The 27848-nt window shown below is 46.4% G+C and overlaps 7 protein-coding genes across 8 annotated transcripts; 1 reads left to right on the top strand and 6 right to left on the bottom strand.

Annotated features, from left to right (window-relative positions):
• Positions 1 to 150: 150 nt before the first annotated feature.
• LOC134040079 (nectin-1-like) lies at positions 151 to 9399 on the bottom strand. Its single transcript, XM_062486303.1, has 10 exons — positions 8799 to 9399; positions 4739 to 4854; positions 4355 to 4613; positions 4119 to 4236; positions 3653 to 3834; positions 3372 to 3489; positions 2923 to 3074; positions 2538 to 2682; positions 2252 to 2321; positions 151 to 2119 (listed from the first exon to the last, which is right to left on the bottom strand). Exons 1-10 carry the CDS (start codon positions 8854 to 8856, stop codon positions 1811 to 1813), a joined length of 1527 nt encoding a protein of 508 aa, XP_062342287.1. The 5' UTR covers positions 8857 to 9399; the 3' UTR covers positions 151 to 1810.
• A 3982-nt stretch (positions 9400 to 13381) lies between these two features.
• On the top strand, positions 13382 to 16747 carry bud13 (BUD13 homolog). The gene is made up of 10 exons (XM_062485887.1): positions 13382 to 13643; positions 13973 to 14063; positions 14178 to 14262; positions 14354 to 14554; positions 14837 to 15093; positions 15230 to 15338; positions 15522 to 15660; positions 15783 to 15973; positions 16110 to 16191; positions 16335 to 16747. The coding sequence occupies exons 1-10, from the start codon at positions 13501 to 13503 to the stop codon at positions 16426 to 16428; spliced, it is 1392 nt and encodes a 463-aa protein (XP_062341871.1). The 5' UTR covers positions 13382 to 13500; the 3' UTR covers positions 16429 to 16747.
• Positions 16748 to 17394: 647 nt separating this feature from the next.
• Positions 17395 to 19145, bottom strand: si:dkeyp-69c1.9 (uncharacterized). Its single transcript, XM_062486255.1, has 5 exons — positions 18983 to 19145; positions 18501 to 18670; positions 18227 to 18349; positions 17643 to 17952; positions 17395 to 17509 (listed from the first exon to the last, which is right to left on the bottom strand). Exons 2-5 carry the CDS (start codon positions 18646 to 18648, stop codon positions 17395 to 17397), a joined length of 696 nt encoding a protein of 231 aa, XP_062342239.1. The 5' UTR covers positions 18649 to 18670; positions 18983 to 19145.
• A 235-nt stretch (positions 19146 to 19380) lies between these two features.
• Positions 19381 to 20913, bottom strand: c1qb (complement component 1, q subcomponent, B chain). Its single transcript, XM_062486182.1, has 4 exons — positions 20843 to 20913; positions 20683 to 20785; positions 20282 to 20462; positions 19381 to 20119 (listed from the first exon to the last, which is right to left on the bottom strand). The coding sequence occupies exons 2-4, from the start codon at positions 20683 to 20685 to the stop codon at positions 19560 to 19562; spliced, it is 744 nt and encodes a 247-aa protein (XP_062342166.1). The 5' UTR covers positions 20686 to 20785; positions 20843 to 20913; the 3' UTR covers positions 19381 to 19559.
• Positions 20914 to 21407: 494 nt separating this feature from the next.
• Positions 21408 to 22941, bottom strand: LOC134039800 (complement C1q subcomponent subunit C-like). The gene is made up of 4 exons (XM_062485885.1): positions 22810 to 22941; positions 22359 to 22532; positions 21976 to 22255; positions 21408 to 21890 (listed from the first exon to the last, which is right to left on the bottom strand). Exons 2-4 carry the CDS (start codon positions 22525 to 22527, stop codon positions 21626 to 21628), a joined length of 714 nt encoding a protein of 237 aa, XP_062341869.1. The 5' UTR covers positions 22528 to 22532; positions 22810 to 22941; the 3' UTR covers positions 21408 to 21625.
• Positions 22942 to 23429: 488 nt separating this feature from the next.
• On the bottom strand, positions 23430 to 25153 carry LOC134039799 (complement C1q subcomponent subunit C-like). The gene is made up of 5 exons (XM_062485884.1): positions 25036 to 25153; positions 24705 to 24892; positions 24144 to 24493; positions 23967 to 24050; positions 23430 to 23788 (listed from the first exon to the last, which is right to left on the bottom strand). Exons 2-5 carry the CDS (start codon positions 24865 to 24867, stop codon positions 23639 to 23641), a joined length of 747 nt encoding a protein of 248 aa, XP_062341868.1. The 5' UTR covers positions 24868 to 24892; positions 25036 to 25153; the 3' UTR covers positions 23430 to 23638.
• Positions 25154 to 25932: 779 nt separating this feature from the next.
• Positions 25933 to 27711, bottom strand: LOC134040002 (C-type lectin domain family 12 member B-like). 2 transcript variants are annotated; one of them, XM_062486222.1, is made up of 7 exons: positions 27486 to 27711; positions 27254 to 27370; positions 27068 to 27117; positions 26866 to 26980; positions 26491 to 26654; positions 26252 to 26385; positions 25933 to 26172 (listed from the first exon to the last, which is right to left on the bottom strand). In XM_062486222.1, the coding sequence occupies exons 1-7, from the start codon at positions 27709 to 27711 to the stop codon at positions 26031 to 26033; spliced, it is 948 nt and encodes a 315-aa protein (XP_062342206.1). In that variant the 3' UTR covers positions 25933 to 26030. The 2 variants fall into 2 exon arrangements, with proteins under 2 accessions (XP_062342206.1, XP_062342205.1); XM_062486221.1 differs by having other exon boundaries at positions 26866 to 27117.
• Positions 27712 to 27848: the final 137 nt, after the last annotated feature.

The following is a 27848-nucleotide window of genomic DNA, read 5'->3' as shown; positions in this document are numbered from 1 at the left end:
TTTGAACAATTTACAGTTTGTCTGTGTCCAAACAGCATGTGTTTGCTTTTCATAGGAACTTCAAGTAGAACTGGTCCGTAAACAAGTGTTGAGTCTCTCGTTTGGACTAGACAAACATCTTAAACGTGTCAATCAAATGGAGAACAAAAGAACAGTAGACATGATAGTTTAATAATTACAAAAATATGAAAGCAATGTCAACAATACAACTGACTGTCAAAAACAGACTGGGAAATAGGTACTTGTATCCCAAGTGGGAAAAAGAGGATCCTTATCTAATTTAGAGATATTTGATGAGAGTTAAATACATTTTCATTATCTTTTTCAATTCAATTAGAAATGTATATTCACATACTTATCGACAACTTTGATATATTTAAGTATGGTTGTACTTATACTTTGTAAGTTCACTTTAAGTATAATCTTTTTTTCGCTTGGGATATCTCACTAATCAGGATCTGCCTATGCTGTTGGTTCAGTTATGCACACACAGGCATGGCTCAGACATGAAAACACTCATGCAAACTCGCGCACACACACACTTAACGTGTATTGACATATAGCACAGCACATACAGTAAATATGGCAAATGAGAGAATAACTAGATGACTCTCCTTTGCTGTGAACGTCTTTCCAGCTTATTAGGTATTTACAGTAACACTCACATTGAATGGATTGTGTTGTGTTTGACACGTTTTAATATGAAGTCAAAATAACATTGGGATGACGAGATATTCATGTACGTTCATGCTAACCCTAAACTAATCGGTGATGAAGTGCATGTCCTTGGTTTGCCTGACTAAGGATTTCTACAAAGAGGGTTTACGCAAAGGTTCAAGCGTGCCAAAGTCTGGCTTTAACATATAAACAGTTTTTGAAGCTAAATGTAGACCATTCAATCACTAGTATACACATACCGTGCTGTTCCACACTTCCAACTCACAGAACGCAACATCTCAACAATGACAGAACATGGTCACAAACAAAAATCTGTGTCGCATAAAATATGAACATAAAATAAAAACTGTTGCTGCCCATAAAAACATGACATGGTACAAAAGCAAAAAACGCAGCACATTGGTACTGAGAGCGATACAAACTGGTTATGGTCTCCAGATCTCCTGTAATCCGATTATTCACTGTGGCTGGATTGATACTGTAAGTAATCGAGAAAACAGATACAGAGAGAAAGAGGGACAGATGGAGACAAAGAACAAAAGGATGACTTTTCATTCAGTACACGTACACTGTGAAGATGGCAATGGAGATCGTCTTCCAACTGTACTCGAACCAGTTCCAAACTCTGAATGAGTCGGAAATAATCATAAAGTGTATCTGTGGCTTCGACACTTGGAACTATTCTTTCACCCTGCAGGCAGATGGCGAGAAGCTGACCCAACAAGGCCACCGTCTCACCGGATGATGACTAGCATGTCGGAATGCTTCCGAGTTTCGGGAGATAATCCTTCAACTCTAAAATGGCAGTTCATCTCTTGTCTTGTCAGTGTTATGTGCTCCCTGTCTGGTGCCTTATAACCGTAACCGTCTAGTCAGCCACAACAATTAGGAGGTTTTGTCCCAGCACAGGTCCCTGGCCAGACACAAGTTCGTAGTCCTGAGGGGACTGTCAGGAGGAGAGTAGACCCTAAACCAGTCTTTGTGTTCTGGTCACCATGTCTTCGTTTCCAGATCAAGGATCGAGGGGCTTAGGTGAGGGGTACGTTTGGAAGGATTGGAAGGGTTGAGGCGCAAGGGGCTTACGGTTGAACAGTCAAGGACTGAGAGACATGGGCCGAGGGGAGAGCTCGCTTCAGACGTACTGCTCTTTGGGGAAGGTGTAGGGGGCCATGCCTGGCGGAGGGGAGAGCATGGGGAGGGAAGGGTATCTGAACACCTGGGAGGAGTCGGTGGGCGACGAGAAGGTGTTTTTCGAGATGTTATTGGTCGGCGGGGAGGCCGCGCTGGGTTGCGGGAGAGAGTAAGGGTGCTCGGGGAGGAGGGAGAGAGGGGGGTTGATGGGAGGGGAGTAGGGCTCCGGGTAGTCCTCCTTGTTGCAGGCCAGTCTGTAGCTCACATAGTCGGCTGTGTTTGGGAGCTCCTCGTAGAGCTTTCCGGAACGCTGAGGAGAGGCCAAAGACATGAGATGACTGACAACGACACAGACCAAGTACCAAATGATAACAGGCCTGTCCAAGCAGCTGACTACAAACGGAGCATGGAACTGGCTGACACACACACAAACACACTTTACCTGGCCATCATCATCCGGCTTCCTCTTGGCAGATGAAGGGGCCATTTTAAGAGAGGGAGAAGAGTTTGTCCTGGTTTACAGAGAAAGCGCGAGAGGAGCGGAGCGTGAGGGCAGCAGTGAACCATTTGAAAATCTATACAACGACATAGTGACAAGTGTTTGAGAAATGTTGTGGCCAAAGGCCTCCGTAAAAATAGGAAAGGGAGAGTAGAGGAGGGGGAAACTGCTCCAGAGCAAGAACGGGAAAGAGAGAAAGAGGCGAGGCGTGACAGAAGACCGCACATACGAGTCACTTTCTGCCGCTCCGCTGCACTGTTTCCTCATGTTCAGCACCATCACGGTGATGGCGATGCCGAGTGTCACCCCGCCAGCTAGCAGCAAGCCCACAACGCTGATGACATCACCGGGGGCGACCATAGGCAGTGGCTTTTCTAAGAGAATAAAAAAAAAGAAGAATTCTTAGAATAGATAACAACACAGACAGTCTGTCAGTGACACACTCTTCTCCACTCTCATGACTACATTGGAAAAATGGCCGTATAAAAAAAGGAAAGATACGTATCTCTATACGGACAAGAGAAAGACGAGAGGAAGCTGTTAAAGCCGATTGAAATTAATAAAAGACTCATTTAGCTGTAGCCATGATCCTAGGTGACCTATAAGGACAATACCTGCTATGTTGATCTCAATCGAGGCGGATCGCGTTCCGATGCTATTGGTCGCGTCACACACATAGGTGCCAGCCAGCTCGTACGTGATTGGTCCTTTGATGATGAGGACATTGTCCTGGATTTCAATGCTGTTTGATATGGAGCCGTTCATGCTGCACAGGACAGAGAATACCGGATATTAGAACACCTACACTGCACACACACACACACACAAAACAACTACACACACACACACACACACATAAAAACACCTCCAGACACACACACATATAAAAACACCTCCATACACACACACACGTATAAAAACACCTCCACACACACACACACACACACACACACACACACACACACACACACACACACACACACATTAAAACAACTCTAGACACACACACACACATAAAAACACCTCCACACACACACACACACACACACACAGGCATACTCACAGCTTCCACTGGAACAGGGAGACAGCTGGGTTGGCATCAGCCACGCAGCTGAGCTCAACGTTCTCTCTGTTCAAGTACCAGTTTCCATCAAACCCTTCTATGGACACCTCTGGCTCATCTGAAACGTGCAAGCACACACACACACGCCAGACGGTCATGGGAGACGGTGATTGTGTGTGTGTGTGTGGCAATAAAAGGAATCTAATTGGTGGATTCGAAAAAGAAGCATGCATTTCAGAGTGTGTGTTTGTCGAAGTGTGCGTGCGTGTGTGTGTGCCTACACTGAATGTCCAGTGTCACGCTGTCTGTGTAGACCTCGTCGTTGTAAGTGGTGACGCAGGTGAGGACCTCCTGATGGGTCTCTCTGCTGGGCACCAGAATGTAGTCACTCTGGACCGTGATGGTCCCATCCCTGTTATGAATCTGTCGCGTGGTGGCCTCCCCTGGCACACGCGTGTCCCACCTGCACACACACACACACACCCACACACACACACCCACACACGCACACACACACAGACAGGGGTTGCACACATTTTTAAGAAAAAATACATAACTGTAAATAAACAATGATGGGTGAATTCCCCCTTCCTCCTTCCCCCCCCCCCCCTCTCTCCTCTGTCTCCTTTTTCCGGTTCATTGTTTTTAATGCCTCCCTCTCTCCCTCTCTCCCGTAATCTCTCGTTTCTCCTCTTTGTCCTCCACCACCCTGTAAGCGACTCTCCGTTACACACACACGCGCCTCACCTGATCGTGCCAGGTGGTTTACCATTGGCCGAGAGACAGGTGGCCACTGGCATCTTCAGATTGGATGACCGCGCCACCAAGGTGGGCGTGGACAGACTCATCTGGGTCGAAGGTCGAGCTGAACCAATGAAAACAAAAACAGTTAAGTGAGAACCGAATAAATTAGCACCCCCCCCATTCTAACACACACACACCAGAAAAACGAAGTACTATGGAGTTGTCCCTGTCTGTCTCACCGTAGACAGTCAGGTTAACGGTGTTCTCCCGGTTGCCTGCGGGGAAGGTCGTGTACTCGCAGATGTAGGTGGCCTCGTCGGCGAGGCGCAGCGAGGCGAAGGCGATGGTGGTGTCCTCCAGGGACGGGACGCGGCGCCGCACGGCCCCGCTCTTGAAGCTGACGCGTTCCCGGAAGGGCGGGGCCACCGACACGCCCAGGGAGGGGTTGGCGATGGCCACGTTCTGCTTGCTGCCGTTCACCAGCTTCTGCCAGGTCACCTTGGAGGCGTGGAGGGAGGGGGTCACCGCAATACATGACACAGGCGTCTGATGATTCGTCATAGAAACGTTTGCGAGTCTTAAGAGAACTGTGTCAGAGCTAGGGGTCCTAAGTCCGGTTTTACCTGTGAAATTTTGACGGGTGGAACACTGTTGATGAAGACACAGGGCAGCTCTACCTTGGAGCCCACGTACCCCGATCGCCCTTCCGCATCCATCTCCACAGACTGGCCATACACTCCTAGGACCGACACACACACACACACACTGTCATATACATGGTGTTCAGAAAGCATACAATTAACGTCACACTGTCTTACTCATAGCTGCTCTCCCTGAAGTCCTCCCTTGGTTAAGCAGAGAACACAGCTCAGCTCTGGAGTCAAATGGGTGTGACATGAAAGGTGTGAGGTGGGTGAGGGGGCGAGAGGGTTAAGACCCAAGAAGTCAGAGGGGAGTAGGAGGCTGAGGATCAAGTCTGAGAGGCAGGAGCGAGGAGTGGACACAAATAGCACCGAGTCGGCTGACTTAGTGACCCATTTAGCAAATCAGCATCAGTCCCAATCCCCCTAGCTGCTGATTGAACACTACTTGCGTGCGCATGCGCGCGCGTGTGTGTGTGTGTCTGTGTGTGTGTTGGACGGAGAGAGAGAATGGGCAGCAGGGTCTGTTTCCCCCCAAACACGGGTTGGTATGTTTGTGTGCACTGTGTGAGTGCATGCATGCGTGTGTGTGAGAATGAGGGCAGCCATTGTTCGGAGGTGATTGTTTTACTCCTGTGGAGAGTCATTGTTCTCCACGCGGTCGTTTCCGCCCACCAACTGTCCTTCATGGCCTTTCCGTCCACATACCCAAGTAAACACGTCCAAAATCCAATAAAAATAAACAGAGCTCTTCTTAATGTGTACTGCTCATCTTTTTTTTTTTTATCAAGCCTATGCGTGTATGAATAGTAGGGCATTAGTAAGGCTTCCAAATAAAAAGGAGTAGTACGGGGAAAGCTGATTTGAACGCGTTCACATGCAACGTCGGTCACCCCGTTCGCCCACCCTGTTAGAAGTTGTTATGTGTGCGTTTTTGCGTGTGTTCACGCACATGTATGTGCTTTATGGCGTTTCGAGTTTCGAGTACATGACAGCATTCAGGATATTAAGAAATCCGACGGTGCGAGAGCACACGTGCAGTATCTGCATACGAGAATGTGAGTACACGTGTGTATAGGCACAGTACATGTATCTGTATACAAGGGTCCAAGACCAAATCTCATCTCAATTGCACTTCCCTGTGTTTCCTACGAGTAAAGACGATGACATACAAATAGCAATGCCTGTATGTCATTGGCAATCACTCAACCAATCAACCAATGGATTATCAAACCAACCATAAATAAAGCCATGTATTTTAAACATGAAATGTCATTCTTAAAACTAGAGGAGACAGAGAAGAGGTGACCGACAGCGTAAGGAGAGAGGGAGGAAAGAGGGAGAGAGGGAGGAGGGAGAGAAGAGGGATGAGCGGGAAAGTCAGAGAACGCCATGACTACATTTCTGGCAGATACACCAGGACTTTAGGGAACATACAACCGCACACACACACACACACACACGCACTGTGTAGCCTATATGTAAACACACAACCCTAATCCCATGCGTATCAACTAACATGATCATACACACACAAACACAACGCTTCCCTCCCCCACTGGCAGGCCAGCACGGCCGCTGAGCTGATTAGGGGCTTTAAGTGAAGAGATGGAGCAAACTGAGAGCAGCTACCTGTCTGATAACACGCACACACACACACACATACACACACACAATAAAGAAAAAAAAGGTACAAGCATGCATATGCATTATGCACTTTCCACCGTAAGAGGCAGGAACGTCCTTTATGGCTGAAAAAAGAGGAAGTGTTTGTGTGTGTGAGGGTGTGTGTGTGGGTGAGAGTGTGTGTGTGTGTGTGTGTGTGTGTGTGTGTGTGTGTGTGTGTAAGGGTGTGGTCAGTTCCTCTGGGCTAGTCTACAGTCTGAGCTAGCGAGTCTGTGCTCCTCCCATTTTTAGATGTTGTTGATGAAGAGACAAAGATGCTCAACAGTGTGCATGGGAACCCACCTCAGCAGCCCGACATACTGGAAACAACACACACACTGACACACATAGTGAGAGTAGAGGGCCTGGGAAAAAGAATTCAACAATGGATGGATGCAACAATGGATGGTCTCTTTCGCTCTTTCACATTGGAATTTACAGTAAGAATCGTGTGGTGTGGTATGGGACGGCCCACTGTACATACAGCATGGGATGTAATCCCTAATCAATCGCAGATTTGTCCGACCAGAGATTGCGCAGTTAATCTCTCTCTCACCCTCGCTCTCTCTTTCCCTTCTCCTTCTCCCATTCTATCGCTCTAACCCATCATCCCAAACACACACACACACACATACACACACACATAGGTCAGAGAGAGAGAAGAGAAGGCCATGCACCCAGAGTTCCAAAAACATCCAGATGTTGCCTTCATCCTGTTTCAAACATGTTTCTAAATGACTCCTGATCAGTATATCATACCATGTGACCACTATTCCAAAACTGTGTGATTGTGTGTGTGTGTGCCCAAATACACACACTGTGCTGCTTCCTGTCATATCACTACTTTGTTAAATTGATTGTAATCTCTTACACAATTTAAAGGTGGGGTCAATGTGTGTGTTCGTCTGAGTGCGTATGTGCACGGACCGTACGTGAGTGTGTGTATGTGTATACGTGTAATCTCCGGGCCTCTCTGAATGTAGAGTGTGTGTTTGGAAAGTTTTCAAGGGGAGCTCACAGGATTAGGATTTCTGTTGCTGTGTTTTGGGGCAGGAAAGGGGGGTAAACAGAGAGAGAGAAAGAGGGGAGGGTCAAAAAAATGAAACGGAAAACAAACTGAATGGAGAGACGGAAAAAAGGGGGATGGAAGGGTGAAAGAGATAGAGACCGAAAGAGAGAGATTGAATTGTATTTATTCGGGGTAGTGTCTGTGTATTTGGCCCACTGTTCCATACAAGGCCAGTGGATTATGCTGATATCCTGTGTGCGTGTTTGTGTGTCCAGGGGTATGTCTGTCTGACTGTACTGTATATTAGTTGTTTGTGTCTGTCTCAAGTGTACAAGTTTGTATGGGTGTGTGTGTCTGTGTGCAAGCGTGTGCGTGTGTGTACGTGTGAGTTTTTTTGCATGCATGCATGCATGCATGCATATGTGCATGTAGTAAAGAGATATGAGACAGAGTGAAAACCTGCTCTGACATCATTTCTATGACGACACACACTGGGGATCTGCACAGTAGGGCTACTGAGAAGTTACAGGTTGTTCCTGTAGTAGCAGTTATTGAGAGATCTGTTTCTAAGATCATTGGTGAATATGTTCACATGAAGTGTCCACGCGAATCGTTTTACTGATGCAGCTGCCTTGACCATATGGAATGTGTCCATGGAGACCGTGTCCAACAGCTCCATGGCAACAAAAGCTGTCACACCATCAGGGTCATTTTCTAGCCTTTAACCTCTAATCCACAAGCTCAGCACTTCATAAGGCATCCTTACCCACTTGGTGAAGGCGTGCACACTCATACACATAAACATAGATAGATACAGATCATACACATGCACACACATGCACTTTCACACATATTGCCAAACTGGCAGAGAGATTAATCACTGAGTGGGTAAAAAAAAAAAGCAATCACACCAGATGTCCCAGCAGCTCGAACCAAATCCATAGGTTAGAACATTCTATAAATCCTCTACTGGTTGCATAAGACCCATGCCTAGAGTTTCCTAGACAAGACTTTACAACCTACACCACCAATCTACCGCAACCTACATCACCTACTCATATCATGTGCTTCATAGAGGAGAACGGGTGCAAAGATGTTTGACTGAGGCTTCTCTATATGGTGTCTCGCTGTTCATCGCTCAAGATCACAACTCCATTTGCTTGCTACCATAAAAAAGCCCCCCCCCCCCCCCACACACACACACACACACACACACACACACACACACACACACACACACACACAAACACTCAAGGAGACATGCGGTTTCAGAGATGCACTACTGTCGCGTCTTGTGAAAACAGCCAGAGCACCCACAGAAAAGAGGCTTAAACGGGGAGCAAAAGGGGGAGGGGAGGATGGTAGTACCTTGGACAGCACAACAAGTTGTTATCAGGAATATCCAAAATACTCCAGAGTTCTCCATGCTAAAATCACCGTCGCCAGTTTTCCTATAAGTAGATATATTCCAGTTTTTTTGTTTGTTCCAAATATCCCTTCCGACTCCTACACCCCGAGAACTGATGAACAATTGTAATGTACGTCAGTCTCGGTGGCTGTGCTGTTTGAGCGAAGTCCCCATGCGCTGCTGCGCTGCGACGTAAAAAGCCGGACTAAACCGATAACCTAACCAACCTAGCAGACGGGTGGCTAAATTAAGAAGAAAAAAGAGTTGATATAGGAAGATGTTTAATCCACACAGTTGGTACGGAATACTACTCAATCCCTCTTCTTTGTGGCTTGTCACTGAAATGAACTCCACGCGCGTCGAAGCGGCTAGGCGGGGATAAAGAAGCTTATGAAGCGTGGGCAGATTATGACCCTAGATACACACACACTCTGACAACAAATTACCGCCCCGTCTAGTGCTGTCTGCCTACTACCATGGTATAAACCAATCTGGAAGAGAACTTCTCGGTTCATAGTTATGAACAGATTTATGCGCAGTCATGAAGTGATCTCCAGACGGATCTGTCTGAACTACGCACTTTATATTGCGAGAAACTGCTGAATGGCTCGTGCCTCTCCTTTTTGCGCACTACCCGAATTGTTGCTGTGTCCTCCTGTGCCAATAGGCTGTCTGTCACCTAGACAGCGTTAAGCATATTGGCCTAATAGTCTATTATGGCCGTACTACGACCAAGAACACATCATGGTAATAATCGATTTGCATATGCAAAACCTTAAACCTACACGAAAAGGAGTAAGTAGCCTAAAAGTAGTGATGAGGTGAGAACATGGGTGGACAAGGAAGACAATCGAAGGTCAAGGTCTTCCACCCCTACTAACTGGGGTGGAAGAGGGGGTGAGTGGGAGAGGCCAGGTTACCGGTTTCCAGGTGACCGCGGGGCATGATGGCACGCCAACGAAAAGCTAGCTATTCGTTGATGCGGGTGGCCTGTTACATACCTGAGGAGTGAGTTTCACCGATACACACCGGCTACATTAGCAGCTGGTGTGCGTGTGAAGACAAGGCTGAGGCTTAAGAGAGACAAGGGCAAGTGAGGAATTCCCATGATACAAAGGTGGTCTGAAGTGAAGAGGACATGCGGGAGGCTCCAGGAGTTGTGTGACCAAAAGGAGGGCAAGAGAGGTTAGGTAGCTTAGAAAACTAAGCTGTAAAGTATGACACCAGGCCATAGAGTGGACGAGGAGGAGAGTTTAGGTTATGGGAGGCCGAAGGATTTTGAAGACGAGGAAAATGCCTAGGATGTATGGCTGTAGGATGTAGTAGAAAAGACTAGGGTATGGATCTGAACACGGTTTGGCTCGAAGAGATAAAGATATAGAATACAGGAGACAGAGTAGGAGTGGTGTACAAACAGAAAAATGGTAAGGAAAGAAAATGTATCTGAGCAGTGGTGTAGTCTACGTGATATCCAGGCAGGGGAAATGCACGTGGAGGATAGAGCCTGACAGAATGCCCACTACTTCATACTGGACTACACCACTGGAGATAGGGGTGTCAGACATGAGAAAACTGGAGTGAGTGGAGACAACAGTGTTTAACCCTTGTGCTGCCTTCGGGTCACATGACCCAAAGGTTCATAATGAACCATCATTGTGTTTACCCAATTTTACCCAATACAAAAACAAATAAAAATAATTTTCTTTTAACCTTTGCAATGTGGGGGGTCTGAGACAGCCCAACGGTTAAAAGAAAATGCTTCACTTTGTTTTTGTATGCGGTAAAGTTGTCGCAATACGACGGTGGGTCACAATGACTGATGGGTCAGAATGACCCGAAGATAACACAAGGGTTAAAACACATTCCCAGGGTTGTCTCCAGTGAACCAGCAGGGGGAGCCAAAGAGAAGGATTTTCCATGAGGCAGCACACCGTTTCGGTTGTGTTTACATCACGGCAGAGGGGGAGGGGGAAGGAGGGGATGGAGGGGGACAAGGAGAGGAGAGGAAAGGTCGTTCAAAACCCTGCTGATGACAACACTGTACTGTTCTGTACTTTACAGTGTGTGTGTGTGTGTGTGTGTGTGCATGTGTGTGTGTGTGTGTGGCAGGCTGGTGCTCTCTGTCACAGCAGAGGAGAGAAACGAATCAGCACTCTCCAGCGCACCACCTATCCCCCCCATCACTCCCCCCCCCCCCCATCCCCCATCCCCTCCCTTTCTGAAACAGACAGTCTGCTCTGCAGTCCTCCACCAGCCCAGGGAAACACACCATCCTGCCACTGCCACGAGTCCATGAGGAGCAGGCAGATAGAGACAGCTACAGCAACCACACCAGACCATAGGTAAGGCATCAGCTCATGTAGTCTATATTGTATCTCTGCACATCTGGCCAGTTGATACTTCATCCCCCAGAAGCCCCCTGTTTTTGGAATGAGACAGAGGATGTGCCGGAGCGCAGAGCCGCGAAAGGCATAGAATATTCTAGCATACATCTTTACGGCACAAGAAATGTGCTCACCAGCTTCATTACAAAATGCATTAGATTCACTAAAATACATTCTTGCAGCGGGGTAACAGTCTAGAATTTTTGTTCTTGCAAACAATGCTGAGCTTCATAGGGAACATTCTAGCTAGCAATGCTATTGCTATTCAAGATAGTATTATCTAATTTACAATCAGTTTTATTAATGGGCAACAGCTTGAGGTCTGCTTAAATAACAAGAAAGAGAAAATGTTACTGGACTAAGATAATAGTGCAAGTTCAGGAACAGTTACCCCACCTAGACAGTGCTGGATAGTTTATGGAGCTGAAGCAGATAACAGATATTGTTTGGCAGAGGGAGTGGTGATTGCGAAGGTAAAAAAACAGAGGCTGTCTGTTGTTTAGTTGTCCTGTAGGTTTGGCTGTCCCAGACTATCTTTATGTTTGATAAGGTTATTGATTCCAGAGACTCAAATGCTGCTGCCTGTCTAATGATTCCTTCCCTCCCTCAATTCAATTTCATTTCGGTGTGCTTTGTTATAGTAAATACTCCACTTCTTAGCAGGGGGACAGAAGAAACCATTATGGATACAAACTGACACAAATGATCTCTCTCTCCTTCTCTCTCCCAAGGTGGATGGTGCCAGTTCCATGATGGTCCAGTCTCTGTACATGTGTGGAGTTACTTTGGGAGGTATGTGGAGTCCTTCTGCTCCAGAATATACCCTATTATCTTTTCTTGACTGTCCTGGTGTAGGAACACTGGGTAACTAACTGGATGTGCTTCCTCTTTCTGGCCCCAGTGCTGCTGGCGCTGGGTCTAGTGCCTGTACACAGTGACCTGATGACGGTGTGCGCGGAGGACGATGACGACCTGAGGGTGGACTGTCTCCTGGAGACCAAACCCAGCATGATTAACAGCTATGAGTTCTCCATGTCCTCCGGGACCAAGGAGACCCTCGTCAACACCAACGTGTCTGGCTCGATCGTGGCCACGCCCTTCCGGGACAAAAGCTACGTGGAGGAACTCGAGCCACATGGCTACCGCATGACGATGACTGGCTACGTGCCCAAATTCCCAGCCAACAACACCTTCATGTGCAAAGTGACCAAGAACGTGGCCTCTGTCTATGTGGAGAAAGGTTTGTGTATGTGTGTGTGTATGTGTGTGGGTGTTGGTGAGGGAGCGCTACAGTGTGCTATCGGCTTTCTAAACTAACCGTTGCTGTGTCTTTTTTCCAGAACATTTGCTGCCTTGCTCAGCTGTCAGTGTCTTTCTGCAGAGCTGCAGGTGGATGATGTTTCCTGGGTTGTCTTTCTATCTCGCACATATCTGCAGTCTGACCTCCCACTGACACATACACACACACAGACTGACACACTCACGTACGTATATGCACGCATACACACACTCGTACACACTCGAAAACACACACCTGCCCCTTTAGAACCTTCAAAACTGCCTCACTGCAGTCACCTTCATCACATTACAGATATTGTTCTCTCACTCTCTCTCTCTCTTTCTCTCTCCCTCTCTCTCTCTCCCTTCCACACACACACCACAGTCATTAACCTTGCATAACAGTATACAGACTTCAATTCAACCAGCTTCTATGGCAAAATGAGTGTGCAGGAATAGCAAATAGATTACAATGTGTGTCATAATAATGCTGTAGGAAGAAGATACTTAATCAATTCCTTTTAACAGAAAATTAAAAAGTGCTACATCCTAACACTGGTAGTAGCTATCTGTATTTTTCTTGCTGTGTATTTTACTAATGCTTTTGCTATAGTGTGTGTGTGTGTGTGTGTGTGTGTGCAGAATTATGCCCATTAAGCATAGCTTTGCTAAAGTGGTAAGTGCAGACCCACTCACAAAAATCAATAAATCTGTTACCACAAATTGTCTATCTTGCATATGTATACACACAGTCTCAGATAAGATATTTTTCTTGACTATCCTGCAAAATATACGTCTCCTTTTCTGGAAGCCTGGGACAAGGTTGGGTTAAGTACGCTTGGTTAATTTAGGTCGTCATAGATTTAGTGGAACATTTGGCCTAACGTTAATCGGAAAGAGAGACGGCGGCGTTTACACGCCATCAGGATTTGCCTCATCGCATTGTAGTTTTTGTCCCTCAGACTTTTCCGTAGTACAATTACAGAAGTCTGTATTCAAGATGGCTGCCTCCACAAGCAACAGTAAAGGAGTGTCCATCTCCAAAACAGAATATCTGAAACGCTATTTGTCTGCAGATGGAGATGGAAAGAAGTCAAAGGAAAAGAATGTTAAAAAGAGACGAGTTAAAGTCACTGGGAGAGGGTGAGTAGGGAATACACAATTTAACAATAGCAGGTCATATCGCTAGCTAACTACCGACGTTGGCAAGATAGTAGCAATAGCTAAGCTAGCTCACAAGCCGTATCATGATGTAGTATACGTTTAGCTACTTAGCATTGGCAACCGTATTATTGACTGGAATAACAAATTGGCCATTATATTATCTCTTTCGGGGTTATCTTGTCTCTGGCTATGTTAGTAGTGTGTTGTTGCTGTTAATGCCATGGTGGCGTGGGATTAGCACAATCGTATTAAACCCTAGCTACTGAGGTTATCTGCTCTCTGCTCACTTGTTGCTTGAACTTCTATAGGATGAAAATAGTAGATGACGACGTAGATTGGAAGCAGCTAGTGAACAGCGAGGAGAACGAAAACGAGGAGGAGGAAGAGGAAGCTCCAGTGGTAATATTCCTCATCTCTGAAGTTGCCGCCATAGATGGAGCACTTGCGTGCCCTTGCCAGTCTTGCAAATTCATGTCAACTTTCTTCTGACCTTCTAACCGTGTTTGTTCCCAGGTTGCTGAAATGATAGATGAGCGACCAGAAGATGTGAAACAACTAGAAGCCTTCCGCACAAGCACCAAATGGAGAGTGATGGGAGGTGAGACTGTGTGTGTGTTTGTTTATGCATATACACATACATTTTCCTGGATGTTCACTTTGAGTTATTAAGTGTTTCTATCCCTGCTCAGTTGATGAAGAGGATAATGACGAGGAGGTAGAAGGTCAAGACACGGGCAGTACAGACTCTGGGAACGCCCGCCATGACTCACCTGAGCCTACGCCAGGCAGGAAGACACGCCACGATTCCACGGACAACTCTCCACTTAAGAGAACTCGTCATGACTCACCAGATGCATCTCAACCCAGGCACCAGATGACACAGAGTGCAGGTAAATTAGAGCAGACTACTATGTGTCCGAAACCTCACCACCTCCACCTACCTGCTCCTTCTACTAGCTTCTACATTGTGTAGTAAATGTCTGGACTCTAAAATCGTTTTCCCAGCTACCTAGACCCATTGTAATGAACTGGATGGGAACCAGTTAAGTGGCTATGATCTGACTTTTTGTAGTTTTGCTTATACACAATTCAACCCGTTAAGTCTTGTTTCAAGGCTAGCATGTGTGAAGGTAGGATAGTATCGTTTATTTATGGTTTTTCTCTTTTTTTAGACTCCCCTCCAGCAAAGAAAAATGCCAACTCATCCTCGGGTCGTTCCAAAAAGCGCTCTCCAGACTCTGACCAATCCCCACCCAGAAGGCGGGCTCAGCACAAGGCTGGTTCAGATTCTGACCAATCACCCCCAAGGAGGAACTCAAAATCCACAAAATGCTCAGATTCTGACCAATCCCCACCCCGGAGAAGACCCAAACGTGGACAGGACTCAGACTCTGACCTCTCCCCTCCTCGCAGGCCTGACCAATCACAGGTAAAAAAAAAGAAAGAAAACAAAAGTCTGTCTTACCTACTTGTACTTTCTTTGTTTTAACCCAAAGTGTCAAGGAGGAGGAAAACAAACTAATCATGTGTGTGTTTTCCTTATTATAATTTTTTAACTCCCTCAGGCTCCAAGGATGTTATCTGGAGGGGCAGCAGGCCTAGTGTCAATAGACGTTCTAAGGGAAGAACAGGAGGAGAACCGACGCAGGGAGAAAACCAACCGACCCCTAGAAGGTCTGTCAACAGATCCTCAGCCATACACTCGACCTCTGACTCATCACCTTCACACCTCGACCAATCCCACACCTCCCACAATACTGTATTTCACACAGGCTGCTCAGTTTTGAAGTTCAACTGTCGCCTTGTCGTGGCTGCCAACTGCGATGTGTCACTGAGCCCGCTTCCTCTCCCCCTCAGACCAGTCGCGCAACGCCCAGACCGTTTTCAGGGACAAGAGCGGCAAGCGGCGAGATCTGGAGGTGGAGAGAGAAGAGCAGAAGAGGAAGGCTGCAGAGAAGGCTGAGAAGGACGAGAAATATGCCCAGTGGGGGAAAGGGTGAGAAAGAAAGATCTTGACATTCGTTCGCGTCTCTGTTTCGGTCTGGGTCCGGTCTTTTCTATAGGCTCACGTAAAGGCAGACTAAATCGTGTGTGTGTGTGTGTGTGAACATCTTGCAGGCTAGTGCAGGGCCAGATGCAGAACCAGAACATTGAGGACGCGGTGCTCGAGGCCCAGAAGCCCTTTGCGCGTCACCGTGACGACGAGGACCTGGACCGCATGCTGCGGGAGCAGGAGAGGGACGGGGACCCCATGGCGGCCATGCTCCGACGCAAAAAAGAACGAGACTCCAAGCTACGAGGAGTCAAAGGTCAGACATGACACGACACCCCCTGAGAACCCCTAATCGCGCTCTGTCTCTCTCTCCTGTCTCTCTCCTCTCTCTCTCTTTCTCCATTCCTCCATATCTCCAACACCCCTTTTGTTGTTTTCATCCTTTTTTTCAGAAAAACCACGCTATAAAGGACCGCCCCCACCACCAAACCGTTTCAACATCCACCCGGGCTACCGCTGGGACGGAGTGGACAGGTAGCACCTCACTCATAGTGTGTGTGTGTGTGTGAGTGTGAGTCTGTTGTGCGGGTGTCCGTTTGTGCACCTGTTGAGATGTTTTGGAGTACAGCTGTGAATGGGTCACAATTTAAGCCAAGTTGTGTACGTGTGTTTCTCAGGTCTAACGGCTTTGAGCAGAAGCGCTACACCAGGATAGCTGATAAGATGGCGGTGCAGGAAGTGGCGTACAAGTGGAGCGTGGAAGACATGTAGAGGAGAGAGAGAACACGCAACGAAGGACCTTCTCTTGATGGATGAAAGTAGGATGGATGGAAGTAGGATGGGTGCATGGATGAAAACATATCTGCATGCGACGCAGCAGATCAATCTCTCCACGCACAGACACAAACATGTACAGAATATATGGCCAGTCAGAGAACTAGGGAACACTGACGAGATGTTCAGCTGTGCATACTTCTGCATCGTGACAGACAGACAGGCAGACAGTCCCTCACTGTTGGTTGAACTACTGAGCCAGCAACTCTGATATTTTGTCCCCTTTCTATTTGTTTAATAAACAATCAGCTTTGTATCTCAGTGTAATTCAGTTATTTCATGGTGATGGTATTATATTCACGTCTACAAACTGAAACTCAGACATAGTAGACAGCAATAAATATAACTATTTCAGTCAAAACAATCACGTATTAGATTTGAGAATTTATTGTTACATGACATGGACATGTAGATTTAACTTTGGCGGAGTGGATGATCTAAGGGAAGCGCTCCTTGCCTCCTCGATGCAACACATCCATACATGACATATGAGGCAGGGAGCAATAGAGATATAATCCCCCTGATGGAGAGAACAGCATGGGGGAGAAGGGGATGGTGGAGGGTGGCAGCAGCACTGATCATGCAACAAATGGGCTGAGTGTGTGTGCGTATCCGCGTGGCCTTTTAATGCTGTCTTATCGGACGTGGCCCAATGGGCTTGTGCTGGCTAACACAGGTGTGGTAATGAGCGGATGACGCGCGCTGCCCGATTGCCCTGCCTGAACTAGCTGCGCTTATTTGATCTATCATGCACATAGCACCGCTATTTTCTTCTTGTGGGATATTGACTAGAAGGTGCAATACTGGATTGTTACTTCATTTAGGATTGTTTGTCATCGATTCCAGCGTCATGCTATTAGTCTGCTAGACTAGAGGTTTGCCGTTTGTGAACACAATACGGGGTCACCCAGGGTAAGTGCTGTGTTGTTTAGTAGCTCTCAGCCTCGCAATGGGTTTGAAGTATCCTGTTAAAGACCACATCGGATAGGCGTCCCTCTGGACTGTCCTGAACTCGGCTCTGTGGACACACACAGTTCGACCATGTTGACACCATTTCCGGAATGATTTTAAACCCACATATCGTGCTGTACGCACACGCACACACAGAACCAATTTGTGGGACTTGGGAATGAATTGAAACACAGACATACCTGAGGATGGGGTTGATCGCGATGTTGTCCAGGGGAGGCATGGAAAGACTCCTCCTCCTTAGAGGGATGGAGGGAGGAGGGAAATCCTGCTGGTACAGAGACAGCATCTCCTCCCTCTCTCCTCCGACCCCGCCCCGCTCCACCCCTCTCTCGTCTCCCTCCTCCTCGCTTCCCTTCCCCTCGTCCTCCCCTGGCCTTTTCCCCTTCGTCTCCGCCCTTCCTCTCGGCCTGCGTCTCACGGCGCGCGGGGCTCCCTCTAGAGGATGGGGGTGGAAGGCCTCTCTCTGGGTGGTCAGGAAACACCGGTCGCCTGCAAGTCGACGTCGTCATACTTCTGTAACAGCTGACTGTGAGCCGCAACTTACGTGGGTGTAACATAGTGTTTTCACGATGGCCAGAATAGAACTTTCAAGCTGCAGAAGTTGTCTGCCGTCAGGAATCGGAGGGAAACCTCACATTTACACTGATTCATTTATCAGATGCTTTTAATCTAAAAGCGACATAGAAATATTCAGTATTCAGTATAAGAATCAGTATCTGATACCTTGGGGCCAATTTGGTAGGGTCGGGGGGGGGGGCCTTACCTTCCAAGGTTAGGTTACTCTGGAGAGCCCGGCCTTTGTCTGGCCGTGGCCCTGGTCGGGGGCGGAAAGCCTGTTGTGTCATCGACTCCATCTTGTCTGGCGTGTCGGGGTAGAGGAGGAGACCTGCGGGAGAGGGCAAAGAGAGAAGGGCTGAAGCAGAGGGGAAGAGCGAGCGAGCCGGTACAAATGCGCTGGGTCACCAGAGAGCATCGCGAAGGAGAGGCTGGATCTGTTGGATAAAGAATAGGCTCTAATTGACATCACATCTGCATACCTGCGAGAGCAGGCAACTCCCCTCTGCAAGGGAGAGGGTGTAAGAGCTGGAGGGGTTTGGGGCGTAGACGAGCATGTGAAGGGGGGATGGTGTTTGGGCGGGTCGGGGTGCGGGATGTGTCTGGTTTCACCTGACGATCTTTGGACATCGTCTGGACTTGGTGAGGATATCTGACACCAGGCCGGTGATGAAAGAGCAACAAAAGGTTAGGTTTTTAATAAGACAGGCGAGCTTGTTGGGATCTGAGTAGGTTGCATGTTGAGAGTAAACTGTATGTGGAGATGAGTAGAAACAACCTAGCCAGTTGATATACATCAATTTGTAATAAACATCATTTGTAAGTAAGAATACAAAATTAGTTAACTTTTTCAACCATCATCAAGAACAATTGCATAACAAATGTAATTAAATGGATGCAGTTGAACTGCAACCAAAATACACTTAATTCAACAGAAATGTTATGCATACTGCTCTTTGCTTACCTAAGAGTAGTAGAATTTCAAGGTAATTGAATCATTTGAAAAAGATACTATGCCCTGTACTTCGCATGCACAAGGATCCACATTTTTCTGTGTGAAGACCCGGGTGTTGTACACAAAGCTTCTAAACTTGGATTTGTTTACTCTTGTTGTCATAGTGCTTAATTCTTTGAGAGTGAATGGCAGGTTGTTATTGGTGCATGCGGGACAATGTGTAACACAGAACTGGTCGATGGATGCTATGAGAAGAAAGCCGGGATTGGTAGCACTAGTTTTAAAAGGGGTGCAGAGATTGGTGAGAAGGATTTTTGTGTGTGTTCACATGAAAGCTTCTCTGACAATCATCGGCTGTAAGTCTAAGAGCTGCGATGAATGTCAATCAAATCAGAGTCCAATTTTATTGTCAGGCAGTCATCAGTTTATTCAAAGAATATCTTGACTTGAAGAGATAACACTACAATAAACTTGGTGTGTTTATTAAGATACACATTCTTTTCACTTTTCAATTGTGTGACTTTGGAATAATGCAACACAGAAAGTATTGTAGACTTGTAAAAAAGAATAATATGGTTTTAAGCCACTAGGCAACAGGATAGAGCAGGAAGCCAATGAAGATGCTGTCAGTGCGGTATTCCCTGGTGATGACAGCGTTGTAATCTGTGGTTTGCAGGGACACTTTCTCACCCACATCCAGCTGTAGCAACACTGAGCCCGAGGTTAACATGAAGTTATTTGATGAATCACACAGTTCCATCTTGGTCTCTTTCTCCTTCATCAGTTTCAGGCACACCAAGTTCTTAGCAGTCAGATGATAGGTGAAGAAGTACACACCCTTGATGGGACAATGGAACACCCCGTCTCTGAGCGAATCGCCTGCCAGGGTAGGGTCACTGCTGCTCAGGACCGATCGCTCGAAGGGGATGTCCACGTTCTTGGTAGGGTACGATGTGGTGGTCCTTTGGTTAGAAAAGTACGATTTCTGGATGGTCTTGGTGCTTCCCCGCTCTCCAGTCGGACCTTCGGGTCCAGGAGGGCCGGGGGGGCCGGGCTGGCCAGGGTCCCCCTTCAGCCCTGACCTTCCTGGGGGTCCAGGCAGGCCAGGTTCCCCCTTTGGCCCGTTCATGCCCAGCCATGACTCACCTGCACAAACAAACACACATACTCAAACACACACCGTCCAGCTCTGAGAGAAAGTTCTAGCAGGCATCAGAGCCGTCATGAGGGTTCTACAGACAATTGACTAGCCATCCTTCCTCATCCAACAGTGTTACCATCATTTGATGGGGGTCTTGCAGACTTTACCTTGGTCCCCCTTCTCCCCTTTCAGGCCATCTTTGCCATTAGCTCCATGGGCTCCTGGTATCCCAGGCACCCCTGGGTAACCCCGGTCGGAGTCACAGGTCTGCATGGCAACAGGGGTCACGAGGGAAGTCAGGACAATGCTGACCACAGCAGCAGTACACCATCTCATCCACTGGGAGGCCTGGTGTATGCACACACACACACACACACAGACACACACACATTACAATCCATATCTAAATGCTATGTATAACCCTGGTCTGATCAGTGTATCATCCATATCTCTTAAAATGCAAAGAAATGTGTAGTGCGAGTGATACCATCAAGTGAAGAGCTGGCTATGTAGAAGGCCTAGCGTGCAGACAGAGTTTCACAAAGCAGCGTCTGAGAGAATATCTCACCATTAGTATGTTGTTTAACTCCTGTAGATCCCAGCAGTGTAGTTTGTCTGCTCACAGCGCTGGGCAGTCCTTCGATGTGGGCTACAGAGATGTGTGCAGAGGACTCAACTGCGACCCCACGTTCGAGCTGGAGGAGATGTGTGTTGTGTCCTCTCAAAACGAGCGTCAGGCGTGTAGACTTTGTTCTTCTGGACCAGAGTGAAGAATCAAATCATTGGAGCCCCAGATGAACTGATGCTGTGTGGTTCACACAGAGATGGAGCAATGTGCCCTCAGGAGGAAGAGAAACTGTGTTCAATAGAGGAAGCAAGCAAAGGGGGGAAAAACTAAATTAATCAACAAATTCAAAACTTTTTTCTATGTTCATTCGGCATCTTTCAGCACTTTTTAAAAATGTCCCTGTACCCTGAATGAGGAAGAGCAGAGTTCTGTATCGGAATTTGTTCTGCTTAAACTGCTGAGCATAGGCAGATTCTGTTTCAAATTATTTGATGGTTATTGTCCTATTTGAAGACAACATGTGAGGAGAGTTTAATGAAATAATTTTCTGACAATATATGTATGTATGTATATGTATCCTACAAACAAGTTTTCGTTCAAGAGATCTGTTACTATCTTGATACGTCATTCCAAAGCTCTTCCTCTGAATAATTCCAGACAAGGTGGGACTGGTGGTCAAACTATCTCTTCTTATCTTCAAGAAAAAAACTTGACACTCAAGGAAACAATGTCAAATGTTTTATTGCTCTCACGACAGGGAAGAACAATCAAGGAAAACAATCTGCTGACATTACGTTGGAAACAATTCAAGGATAAAGCAACGAACAACCATCGTTCAGACAACGCACTGGATCGATTTATGGATGGACGCACGGACGGATGGGTGGATGGATGGGTGGACGAATTGTTGGATGAATGGAACGACCCACTGTCACCATGGAGATCAGTGGGCGTGAAGGAGGAACCCGGAGAAGATGCTGGTCCCCTCTATCTTGCCAGTCATGCCATTGTTGTCGTTGGTCTGCAGCCACACCTCCTGGTCCTTTACCAGGTGCATGGCCAGGCCCCCGGAGCTCACCTGCCTCACGCCGTTGCTGGACAGTTCACAGAAGGCGGCCATGGTGGTGTCATCCACTTTGAGTTGCAGGCAAAGTCTGTCCTCGGAGGAGGCGTGGTACACAAAGTAGTAGGTCCCTGGGACGCGGCATCTGCAACACAGAGGAAGGACGATTCAGCAGGCGAGACAGACAGGTAGGGACATGCGGACGGTCTGAATAGGGAGAGGATATCCACCTGAAGTGGCCTGTCTCCGTGTCGTAGTCGTTGTGTATGTTGGTGATCACGGACTTGAACTTAACGACCTTGAATTTCTCAGGCGCTGAGATCGTTCCTCTGGTCACGCTGAAGGCGGATCTATCTGAGCCTCCCCCAGGGGGTCCCACATCCCCTGGGGGTCCCAAAGGGCCTGAGGGCCCTCTCTCCCCACCCTTACCACGCTTGCCAGTGGCACCCGGAGCTCCTGTGTCCCCCTGATACCCCTTTACCGGACTCTGTGCTAGTCCCCCTGCTACACCTGCAGACAGACGATATGTACAGTTTAGGGAATCTCAGACATATTGTATTTCCTTTTCTGTAGATTTGAGCTGATTGTCTGTGTTGTGCATGCAGGAACAAACCTGCTTCTCCTTTCTCTCCTTGTTCTCCATCTCGACCATTCCTTCCTGGAAACCCTGGGATGCCAGGAAGTCCAGGAGTTCCTACCATAGAACAGGTCTCCGTGGAGACCAAGACAGGTAGAATCAATGACAGAAAGGCTCCCATGGCAATGTAGGGATGGAGCATCATAATCCCTATGGAAACAGGTGAGAAAGGAGAGCAGGGGATGAGTGGAGAGGAGGAGAGGAGGAGAAACAAAAGGAGCGAAGAGAGGAGGAGAAACAAGAGAGGAGAAGAGAGGAGCATCTCAAATCAAAAACGGAGCGACATGTTTTGGTTTCAATCAGTTGCATCATAAGTAAGGAAAGTACACATCTTAAAATCATTCGAAAGGCAAACATTGGAAACTACACACAAAATACAGCACAACTGACTGAGAATAGCAAATCTGAGAAAAGGAAATACACTTACTTATCTGTTGAAAATAGTAAGGAGAGGTTTTGACTGAGAGAACGAGCTCAGTGAGACTACAAATGTCTCATACGTCAACGAAGTAACGCAGAGACAAAAAAACAGAAGCTCCTAAAAACGAGTTAATCAGCAACTTTCACATCTCTTGCGGTCCAAGGTCATGGTTCAAACATATCTTTCTGTGGTCATCCGCGGGCACCCCACATCTATCTCATGTACCGTAACTTTAAAGGAACACTGGAACTATAAGTAGTATAAGTATACAAATATCTCCCTAACCCTTTCCCCAAGTCCTCTTTGTTTTTTCCCTCTACTGGGACCGTTATTGACATCTTTTTAAGTATGAACTGTGTTTACTTGCTTAATAATCTTTTTAACCCTCTCTTCTTCATCCTCCTACTATCCATGTTTACACTAAAGTGCACCATACATTGTCAATTTACATATTTACTTCAGTTGTGTGTATTTACTCTAACACTTCATTTCCCCCTGGGATTAAAAGTTCTACTAACTGTCCTTTAGTTTCCCCGAGACTGTGACATGGCATTATGGCCACTTATGCATTTCTGGGTATTTACTGTGTCAAGTGTAGGAAATAAAAAAGACAGTTCTCTCACAAGTGGTGATAGAAATGGAACCTGTTGTTTAATAAACGTTCATTTGAGGAACTGAGAAAGACAGTGTACATGTACGGCTGAAAGTGCACATTTGATGCCTTTATATAAAGCACTGTTGCAATGACACATCATATTTTTATAAAGGTTCATTTGAGGATATGAAAGCAACATGACTTGAACATGGAACGCAATTCCTGAGGGGCCCATCAAGGTCATTCAGTGCCGAAGAGCATGAAGCCGTTGAATACAATCTTTTTATCAGTGGTGTCTTTGTGAATGCTGTCCGACTGCTTATCCTTGTACATCTCCAGCCACACCTTCTGATTCAGCTTCAATGTGAGAACCACTCCTCCAGTCAAAACCTGCCATTGCAACAACACAGCGGCAATTCAATTTAGGGGGGTTCCAGAAACTTCTAAGGGGAACTTCTCACACTTTTTTCAGTCCACTAACATTTCATGGCAATATACGGATTAGCATTGTATATGGGAACAAACTGGCCGGTAGCACAAACATTGTGTTTCAGTGTTCAAAACTGACCTGTGGTTTTCCACTGCTGTAGTCGCAGAACACCAGTTGTCTCTCTGATTTGTCCTCACTATGCAGCTTCAGACACATATCCACCTGAAAACACACACAAAACATGACAAAAACATGATCTGGAACGTTTTTCTTTCAAAACGAATGCCAGGCCCTGAATTCAATAAAGGGGTTCACCTTGGACATGGAGTGAAACACAAAGTAGTAGACTCCAGGCAGTTTGCAGGTGAAGATGCCTGTGTCCATCTTGAAGTCAGGGGAGCTGGTGATGGCTGTCTGGAAGGTAATTTTCTCGTTGTACCGGGGAAGGCTAAAGCCTGTGCGCTCCACTGAGAAGGCTGAACGTGGCTTCTGGGGGGTGTCAGCTCCCCCTCCTGGGGGGCCTTTAGGTCCAGGGACACCAGGGGAGCCCTCGGGGCCCACATCTCCATTGTAACCCTTAGGGCCCATGTCCCCTGGTTGACCCAGTCTCCCCCTCAACCCCTTGAGCTTCAAGAGGGCCTCTTGATCCATCTGCTGCACTTGAGCTGTCAGAACAGGGTGACGGAGAGATAAAACAAGAGAGAGACAGGGAGAGAAGAAAAGAGAGGCACATGTCAAACGTAAAAGCAACTTAGAAAGACGAATCCTCCCATGCGCTGCCTTGACTTGCAACAAAACACACATTTCTTGTTGAATGTATCATCGACAGGGAAAAGAGCAATGAGTTTGCCTGCTCGCAAACAACTGTAACCTCACCCGGCTCTCCTTTCTGTCCCTTGGCTCCCTGACGTCCATCCAAACCCGACAGCCCAGTCTCTCCTGGTCTCCCATCCTTAACCGTGCAGCCAGCCTCCCCTTGCCCCGACGACAGGAGCCCCATCACACACACCAGCACTAACAGCCCAGTGTACCCTCCCATGCTCAAACCCTGAGATGCTTCAAACCTGAGTGTGAGAGAGAAGGAATCACCGCTTACAAACGAGAGATTTGCGCCAGTCCTTACTTGACACTGACACCATCCTATCTGTTTCTATGTATGACTTTACTGTTAGATCCTTCATAGGATTATGAATTGAATTTCACTCACCAGTGCTTCTCTTCCCGAAGTGTTCTGGTCTTTCCTCTTTTTAGTTTGCAATTCAGAAGGATTGACAGACTGATGGCTCTCTCTTTCTCTTGCACACACACACACACACACGCACACACACACACACACACACACACACACACACACAACACACACAGAGCCAGTAGTTTCGCTTCCTTCTATATTTTTTATGGAGAACGTAGGAACAAATAAATGCAAGACATATAGATGTGTATAGTGTTCATTTTAAGGCAGGACAAGAAGATAAAGTCTTCTGTTCGATGCAATACCTTGTATAGGCAGTTATTCCCTCTACACAGAACAACTTTAATAGAGAATATTCTGCACTTTCCCAGGTTTTTTCATTAGTACTGTTTTATGTGTATTGCTTTAGAATGGCCAGTTGCGCATTCATCAACATATTCACTCTGGTTCCCTCTAGTGACTAATAAGCAAAATAATGTGTTGAACTGCTGCTTGTTATAGAATGGGGGTTATAATATAACCCATTTAGCCCTGGTAACCAGTGACAAAGTCTTGGCAAAAGTCTGGAACATCATAGGCCACATAGTCGTGGTGGGTATTAACAGTGTATAGATGGCCCTCAGAAAAATTATGTATACTCACTGTCTACAAACAGTAATAGTTTAGAATTGTTGTTGTGCATACATCAGTGTTTTAATTCGGCTTTTGCCTTGAACTATGACCATGCCAAGGTCCACAATAACCTTGTTGTGTTGGAGCTACGCAACACAGAATGCCTTCCCTTGGCTAGAAAATATGCATAGGCAGTTGTGTAGTAGAGGCATTTTGGGCTGTAGATGTTTCTTGCCCCCCGTTTGTCAGTTTACTAATCAAAAGTATAATGGTAGCAAATATAATATTCATTACAATTAATTAATCTATGCTTTTATTTTTGAGTTTATCTTCTTAGTTCCATCATGTCAATGACACTTATAAACAATGAAAAATTGCCAAAACAATACTTTTTCAGATTAGCGAGCCTTTTCACATATCCATTTCAGTGGATGTGTACATGGGGCATCATTCCAGTTCTTGCTAAAGTTACTCCAGGGGTAGACGGCAACACAGTCCTCTGACTCATAGTAGTCATTCGGTTCTCCATCTTCCCAATACCTAGACGGAGTTCAAAGTTACTCTCTCGTAAGATTGTGTAAACAGGTTGATTTTTAAAAATTCTGTATCCACCTCTTACCCCTGAGTCATCTTCACTCCATTCTGCCATGTCCAGTTCCCCTCTGAACTAATATCAGAAAGTCCAATCCAGAATCCACTGAGACGTATCGGTGTGTCAGTGTACTTTGCCAATATCAACTTACTTATCTCCTCCTGAGGTAAACACAATATCCAAACACATGGAAACAGACTTTGGTTTGTAACCCAGACAAAATGTATGGTTTAGAAGAAATGAAAGAAATGCATTTCCAGGTTTACCTGCTTCTGCCAGCTATCTACCACTGCCAGGTCTCCTCCTTTCGCAACGCAGGTGTCTTTACTTTCTTTCCATCCTTTCCGGGGAATGGTGTCCGAGAAAGGGAAATAGTAGCATGTGGAGTTCAGAAGTGTCCACCCTGGCATACACCGTGCACAACTCACTTCTGTTAAAAAAAACGCAAACAGTTACATAATACTTTATAGTTGTTGCAGCATGGGTCATTGTCAATCAAATCAAAACAATTTGAGTGATTCTGAGTGAGCAAAAGTGGGCATACATACATTTCTTTGATGTAGTATTAAATGATTGTTTAGATACAAACATATGTAGCGTACCAAGGAATATATGGTTATCAAAAATAAACACAAACTCACCAAGTTGAGAGATGCGAGACTTCATGTTTATTTGCTCCTCCTGAAGGGCTTGGATCCTGTTCTCAAAGTCCCTCATCTGTTGTTCTTGATACTCTCGCATCACTGAAACTTCACTCTGTCTACGAAGTGCCATTGCTAGGGAAAATTGTGTCTCGTCCTTGGCTTGCATGTTGCTACGGATTTGATCCAGCTCACTACTTACTTGTGTTAATTGGTGTTTAAGTGAGAGTTCTTTATTTCTGATGTTGTGATCTGTCAGCAATAAAGACACAACTCATTTCACCGGCTTGAGGACACAACGTGTTCATTTGAGTGGATCAGAAATGGAATTGATCATTTTAACATCACATGACCAGCCCAATCATCTCAGAATGCTCAGTGGACTTACAGTGGACTCCAAGAGCAATATCAGCTGCCATAAGGAAAACACTAAGTAGTCCCAGACATCCTGCAACCAGCCTACAACGATGTGTACTCGCCTCAGCTGCCACTGCGAACAAAGACGCTGAACATACGTCCAAGTACTATCAACAACATGAGCTTCTTCCATCTGTTAAATGTAAAAAGCAACTGCACAGACACTGCAAAATACACAGACAGGAAGTCTTCCTACACAGTACCTGGTACTTGGTCTTCAAAGAGAGGATTTCCGTCTGACCTTAAATCATCTTGACAAATTAGGTTTTTGTATGTAGTTGTCAAACTGTTGTTGGGCAACGTCTCTAAATGCGCCATTCCTTTAAGTTGGCGTCTCTTTGTTGGTCTCAACTCTCGAGCATTTACTTTGCTGATCCTGATTATGTGGGAGACTATTTGTCCAGTCATTGCACAATGTAAACAGTACATTGCAGTTTTTCTAGTAATGGGACTGCAATGGTTTGATCTGTTTTCTGTTAATACTCACGAAGGCTAGCAGTTTACCAATCAGATCAATCATTAGAAACATACTCAATTTATTACAAATTCACAGATTAGGAAGTAAA

The sequence above is a fragment of the Osmerus eperlanus genome, chromosome 19 (assembly GCF_963692335.1).
Source record: "Osmerus eperlanus chromosome 19, fOsmEpe2.1, whole genome shotgun sequence".
Taxonomy (NCBI): domain Eukaryota; kingdom Metazoa; phylum Chordata; class Actinopteri; order Osmeriformes; family Osmeridae; genus Osmerus; species Osmerus eperlanus.
The sequence above is the reverse complement of the archived record's forward strand: the minus strand, read 5'-3'. Positions and strand labels throughout refer to the sequence as shown.